General features: G+C 38.4%; 1 protein-coding gene across 1 annotated transcript in view; it reads left to right on the forward strand.

Moving 5' to 3' along the window:
• NUP210 (nucleoporin 210) overlaps window positions 1-3,940 on the forward strand; it is a 126,027-nt gene extending 122,087 nt beyond the window's left edge. Inside the window, 1 exon segment of the mRNA XM_042451951.1 lies at window positions 1,467-3,940. Within this exon segment, the coding sequence (XP_042307885.1) occupies window positions 1,467-1,573 (107 nt within the window). The 3' untranslated portion in view covers window positions 1,574-3,940.
• The last annotated feature ends 3,713 nt before the right edge of the window (window positions 3,941-7,653 follow it).

Below are 7,653 nucleotides of genomic sequence, written 5' to 3' on the forward strand. Positions count from 1 at the left end.
TTCTTACCAGTAGAGAAACACCTTTTACAGAAAGTGAAAGAAGCAAAAACACAGAGGCAAGGGTAGGGTGGCCTCTATATATGTAAAAACCAAACCTACAGCCATAGAAAATGCAAGACAGCAGCACATCATGCAGACTGCAATTAGCAATCTTTGGGGAGGGCCTCCAGGATCAAAATGGCACAGCACTGCTAAAACTAGGAAGTGTGGGGCAAACAAAGTTATGCAGCAAGCCACAGTGCTGGTATGGCAAACAATTTGTGCTAAATCTAGGAAGAGTGATGAGGAAACAAGATTACATGGCAAGGCATCATGTCTGTATAGTAAATAGTAAAATACCCCCCATCCCTGCCACCAGCAAACAAAACCATGAGAGCATCTGGCCAATATGCTTTTAGTCCCTATGATGTTTAAGCACAGATTGTCATAAAAGAAATAAAATCCAACAACAACTCAAAGAATTACAAGTAGAGTTTCAAAAGGAGTAGTGAAAATATTCAAGTTATGTCATCCTTACTGAACATAGCCATTGTCTGGCAACAGAGGAAATCTGGAAGTCTGAAAACTCAGATGGGGAAAGAGAGAAGGGGACAGGGATGAAGAAAGGTGCTGCCCAAAAGCATGCATCCATCATGCACACCACCAGGCACACATCTCTCCAACACCACCCTAACATAGCAGAACATAATGGGCAGGAAATCCATAGGCACAAAATCCAAAAAACTTGCTAGATTAATTTTGAAGCATGCAAAAAAAAAAAAAAAACTGGGACACCCCATGCATCATTGGGAATGTACCACAATAAACCACACGCCTCCATGAGCAGCCGACCCATAATATGGACTATTATGCCTATATTGATTTCTACTTTCTCTCCAATACTTTCTGAAAATTCCAGATAATTTTAAATAGACAGTGCCTACAGACAGATAACATAGCCTGAAATAGCCTCCTTATCTACTAGTGCTCTTGGCTTACATATATGCTGGTCTTGATTGTATATTTATACAAGTAGTAGATTGTACCTCAACATTAGGAAGAACTTCCTGACAGTAAGGGCTGTTCGACAGTGGAACACACTCCCTCGAAGTGTAGTGCAGTCTCCTTCCCTGGAGGTCTTCAAACAGAGGCTGGATGGCCATCTGCCGGGGATGCTTTGATTTGGATTTCCTGCATGGCAGGGGGTTGGACTGGATGGCCCTTGCAGTCTCTTCCAACTCTATGATTCTATGATACTGTTTAGATTGTAGATTGTATCTAATATTTTCCAGTTACCTTAACACCAAATTTCCTGTGATGGAAAGCTCAGTGTGTGGAATTAGAGACTGTACATCTTTTTCTGCCTGTCTACATTAGAAATACTGAATCAAATGTGTGTGTTTCTACAAAGAGTTGCAACATCAAACCTACATAATAACTGGTAATATCACTATTATATATCTAAATAATTCTTCTGTTCTTTGTAGATGCAGGAATTCCTCTTACATCTGTAGGTTCTAACAGTCCTACATCTTCAAGCAATGGAAACATCTCTCCCACGAGGTTATGGAGTCCAGGATATGCTTCCCATTAAAGAAGCCTATTTTCTACACAAAGACTCTTACTTTGATTTTTAAATGCTAATGCCTTTACTAGTTGTTAGTTGAATGTCAAATGGAAGTTGTTAATGCTTAAGCTTATATTTCTTTTTCAAGAATGCAACATAATTAGAGTATATTCCTTAATACACATGTCTATAATACTTCAGTTGTTTAAGATCTGTTCCTGTATGATCAATCATTGAGTGCATGGTCCAGTATTTGTGCTGAGAAAGCTTGACTTCCCCCCCCCCCGCCCCCGATTTACAAACTTCAGTTCATTTGAGCTATATCTTTTGTTTGTCAGTATAGATGCATAGTACTACATTTGTCCATTTACGTCCTGTGGATATTATAGTTTTATAGTTTTATAATGAGGCTTAAGGCTGGCAAAGAATGGAGGCATAATAATTAAAACATGAGCCAAAAAGCATGAAGGAGTATACTTTCCTAAAGGATTAAAATTTTAGCGTAACTTCAAATTTTATTAATTTATTTTGAGACTCAGGAATGAACTTGCTGCACTGACACAATTTTGCACTGTTTGGCCTTACAAATATTTGAATTTCTCAGTTCTCAGTTTAGAGAGTAGTTATGCTTGTAATAACTATGAATGGCTGTGCCGTTTTTGTAGGAATGGGAACATAATAGCTGGTGGAGCACAAAGACCCTCTGCCATTTGTTGGTAAACTTTTTTTTTAATTATATGCTATTATAATATTATGCAGACCAACTTTTTTTTAAAAAAAGAATTTATTTTAAGCATTTTAAAAAAATGTTAATATAAAAATAGTTCTTGCAAATGTTAAATACCTCAAAAGAACCGAATCTCTGTGTACATCTGGTGATCATTATCAGTTACAAGGATCAGCAACATTTATTCTTAAAATACTGCACAAATCTGAATACCATTGAAATGTGAATTAAAGACTGCACACAGAAGTACAGTCCATTTGGTGTTGTTTATCACCAGGTAATTCATATAACAGTTAATATTTCATTTTTGTTACATTTTCTGTAATGTTAAAAACTATGTGCATATCCCAGCTTTACTTGAAGTTAATGCAAAGTTACTGCCGGTTGTTAGGTAGCACAAAAATTCACCTAGAGAATACACACTTCAGTGATTTATATATACGGCTGATCCAGTCAGTACCTCACCTAAATATATACTGAAAAAATTATATTATAAAATTTATATTATAAAATTGCAGCTGTCTGTGAGTCACAGAAGGGATTTCTTATGGACTTTTACTTTCTTTTCTCCTGCCATTGCTGCACAGAGCTGCAAGCTTTTGTTCAGTGGCTGTAACATAGCCACAAACACAATTCTCAGATCTTGTAGCAATAAGGAGCTACAGGTTCAATGGGGAATAATTGTTTCTAAATTCCAGTTTACTAGCCTGTATCTTTGGAAATGTATGGATATCCAGTAGTTCAGAGGTGGCCTTCTGGCAAAAGCAATAAGCCCTTCTGTAAATCCATCTTTACCAACTAGCCAGAAAATAAGGCTGACAATAAAATACAAAAATAAAGTGTTTGGAGAGGTTGGAATTTTTAAAATGCAGTGTTACCAAGAGACTGTCTGCAGTATGTAGTCTTAAGATAGAAATATTTCCTAATTTCTGATATAAAATAGTATTGTGTGCTGAAATTTCATCAGGTACCTTTCCCATCAGCCATAAGTAATAAGAAACAGAAAATCTCAGGAACTCTTTAAGTCAGGTAGATCAATCCTGAATAGAACTGGAGGGGAGCGCTGAGGTGTTGTGTTCTTCCTGCCCACTCCCTGTTTTTCCCAGAGAAAGTGTTTGCTTCCATTGGTTAAAACGCATGACATACCTAGGACTTACTCCAAGTTGATATAGATGAAAGGCTACAAATCAGGTCCTTCTCCTGGAAACATAGTGGCTCTGAATCCAGCAGATCTCAATCTGGCCCCAACCAGCAAACAGACCACTATGTTGCACAATTTTCTACTCATTCTCCCCACCAGTGGGAGAACACTGATGCTAAAGCTTTCCTCCCCGGAACAACTGCACCATGTGCACAGAGGTAGTGCTTCTCTTTGCTGTTGAAGAACTGCCATGGAGGCACCAGTGCAAGCTCCTAACTATCTTAAGCTAACAACTTTGAGAAGTTAGGACTCCACTATAATGATATGAAAGTTTGACTGTGAACAATTCACTTAACTGTAAATTCTACCAAAAAAAATCTTAATTGATGGTATGGAAATTTTTGAAAGTTGTACAAAAGGTCCTGTGAAAAAAGTTGTACATTTCTCTTAAGAAGCTGTTTTTTACTTTGTTTTTGCTGTTTAAATTTGCCTGGTGCTTGAGAAATAAATATGTGCTTTAAACACATGAGAGTTCTTTGAAAATCATTCTGTAGAAGTAAATGTCAGCATTTAACATTAAATGTTTCCATAATATAATGACAACTAGGGAGGATGAATATAGTGGAGGTCAGAGGGGAAAGGACTGTTGGAAGTGCAACAACACTTTGCACTGAAGACTCAAGAATGTCTCACAGTGGGCAGTAGCAATAGAGTTGGAAAGTGACGACCTTGTCTACCTATTCTGAGATGTAAACACTCTTAAGGATAGTGTTTTGTGGGTTTTTTGGGGCAATATGGCTGCGTTCTGGAAGAATTTATTCCTCATGTTTTGCCTGCATCTGTGGATAGCATCTTCAGAGAGTGCTGGCATGGAAATGAGTGGTGTATATATACTCTTAGATGTCTCCACCTTTTCTTCCCAGAGTTTCCTCAGCTCTTCCCTATAATGCAGCTAGTTTAGGTTAGCACATTGAGTAACTTTCATATATTTGGAATGGAGTTCCTATAATAAAGCCTTTACTTCATTTCTTTAAGCCATTGTTGTCTTTGCTCCTTAAGTCAGGATCTCTAACCACTGTTCACACTCTTTATCTGGGACAATATATAATAAAAGGGGGGAAGCAATGTAATCTTTGTCTTTTGAGTGGAGTATCACAAATTGAATATTTTACAATGTGAAGAGAAACTTAGAGATAAAGGCATACCTGAGTTAGCAAAGCCTTTGAAAAAAGAAGCTCCTGTTTATAAAGTCTTTTCATGACTGCCCAACACTCACTTGGCCACCAAATTGAAAATTGTTAAGAAACATGGAGACAGAGAAGCATAGAATCGGAAGAAACTTCAAGGGCCATGCAGTCTAACCCCTTGCTATGAAGGAATGCACAATCAAAACACTCCTGACAGATAACCATCCAGCCACTGTTTAAAAGCCTCCAAAGAAGGAAACTTCACTACTCTGTGAGGAAGTGTGTTCCACTGTTGAATAGCTCTTAATGTCAGGAAGTTCTTCCTAATGTTTAGGTGGAATCTCTTTTCCTGTAGTTTGATTCCATTGCTTGATCAATGGAGAGAAGGGGTAAGAAAGTTTGTTTGTTTGTGATCCTGTCTCTGGTACAGCAGAAAACAAGCTTGTTCCACCCTCAATATGACAGACTTTTAAAGATTTAAACATGGATATCATGACACCACTTAACCTTCTCTCCTCCAGGCTAAATATACCCAGCTTCCTCAGCTGCTCCTCATAGGGCATGGTTTCCAGACCTTTCACCATTTTGATTGCCCACCTCTGAACACATTCCATCTCATCATTCCCCTCAGTTTTGATGCTATAATTCTATTGATGGACCCTAGAATTGCATAGGTATTCTGAGCTGCCACATCACAAACAAACAGCTTCATTTATATACTGCTTCATAATGAACTAACAGTGCCTAAACAGTTTAAACTGTAAGCTAATTGCCCCCACAATCTGGGTACTCATTTTAGTGACCTCGGAAGGATGCATGCCTGAGTCAAGCCTGAGCCCTTTTGCTGGGATTGAACCTTATGGTTTTGAGTGAGTGGCTGCAGTACAGGCATTTAACCACTGCGCCACCAGGGCTCTTCATGTTGGCTCATGTTCAGCTTGGGGGTCTGTAAAGACGTCTAGATCCCTTTCACATGTATTGTTGTCAAGCCAGGTGTTACCCATCCTGTAGCTCCCTTACATTTCTTCCTGTTGAAATTCATTTTGTTAGTTTTGGCCCTACACTCTAGTCAGTTAAGGTCATTTTGAATTCTGAATCTGTCTTCTGGGGTATAAGCTACTTCCTCTATTTTGGTATCATCTTCACATTTCATAATCATGCCCTCCATTCCTTCATTCTAGTCATTGATAAAAAATATTGAATAGCACTGGGCTTAGGACAGAACCCTGTGGCACCCCACTAGTCACCTCTCTCCAGGATGAACAGGAGCCATTGGTGGACACCCTTTGCATTTGGCCCATCAACCAATTAAAAGTCCACTTATCAGTAGCATTGCCTAGCCCACATTTTACTAGCTTGCTTGCAAAAATATCATGGGAGACCTTGCAAAAGCTTTATTGAAATCAAGACATCCTACATCCACAGCATTCCCTTCATCTACCAAGTAACTGTCAAAAAAAAAAAAGAAGACGAAGACGACGACTGGCGGGAAATAAAAATATTAGTCCTGGGAAGATGTTGTCACATGGTCTCTAGAAGGCTCTTTTAATGTACACAATGATTCCCTGACCTGGTTGTTTCATTTCACATGTGCCAATTGTTAGTTTTGGATAAAATATTTGCTGAAAATTGTTGAAGTGCTGTTCCCTGTTCTAGTGTAGGAACCTATTCCTTTTTCCCCGTGTTATTTCTGCCTCTAATATCAATGTTTCTGTTGAAAAAGTAATGCCCAGGAACACATCTATTAACTGAGGTACACCTTTACTGAAAACACAGTAATATTGTTTTGTGCCCTCAAATCATTTCTAACTTATGGAGACCCTAAGATGAACCTATCACAGTGTTTTCTTGGCATGTTTTGCCATAACCTTCTCTGAGGCTGAGAGAGAGTAACTTGCTCGAGGTCACACTGTGGGTTTCCAAGGCTGTGTGGGAATTGAAATCATCTCCCAGAGTCCTAGTCCAGCACTCAAATCACTACACCACACTGGCTGTCACATAATACTTTACTTTGCACTTCATAACAATAAGCACAAATATTTTCTGGAGTGCAACATGTTAGGTTTTGCCATGCAGTTAATACTTGATTCTGTTTCAGTCTCTTCCTGCACAGTTTATAGTTCTGAGCATGAAACTGGTGGGGAAAATACAAGCTGCTCTGCTTAATGCACTTTTTAGAAACTACATTGCCTCTAGTAAGCAGCATCATAGTTTAGTTCAGGCTATAAATCCTCTGTGACAGATTTGAACCAATTTGCCAGAGGGTTAGGACGAAATCCTGTACACTGATTCTGTCATGGTATATGTGCATGAAAAGCACAATAAAAGCCTGAGAGTAACTTTAATTAGGCAAAAAAGGAATTTGTGGAGAATGAGAAGATGTGGAGAAAGAACCCTGTTATGTTAATTTCATTCAGGTTATGCTTCCACTGTCACCTTTCTGAGAACCGTTCATTAATTACTATCTAGCCTTGTTCTGCCTTGACTCTCTGCCAGCTATAACTCAGTAAATATCTTCAGCTTTACTGCCCTGACGTTCCCATCCCTTTGAGGAAATTTGTTCAATGGCATATGCCCCAGTTTGCCTATGACTTTATCAGACTTATTCTGAGATCATCCACTGCTGTTTCTTTTGTAATCCTTTCTAATGCTGAGCAAATAAACCTGACCCCAGAAGAGTCGTTTTTTATGCATGCTGTGACTTTCATACCTTTAACATTTAAAAAGTAGTGCATGGGGATGATTTCTGGAATACATTGGTATTGTTAGGGAAAAGACAATGAAACTCCTGCAGCACTTCACAACACACAATACAGAAGACATACTCACAGTTGGAAAATGTACTGTATATTTCAGACATTTTGTGGATTAATTTAGATCATCATCCACCCACCCATCCATCCCTTTATTTATACACCACCTTTCTCCCAAGTTGAGGTTCAAGGCAATTTACAAAAAGACAGAGAATACAATAAAACATATAGTTAAAAACATATCAGTTTAAGATTAAAACAATATTAAATAACAGCCAAATTAAAACTAAACTCTTTAT

Source organism: Sceloporus undulatus, chromosome 2 (assembly GCF_019175285.1).
Source record: "Sceloporus undulatus isolate JIND9_A2432 ecotype Alabama chromosome 2, SceUnd_v1.1, whole genome shotgun sequence".
Lineage (NCBI taxonomy): Eukaryota > Metazoa > Chordata > Lepidosauria > Squamata > Phrynosomatidae > Sceloporus > Sceloporus undulatus.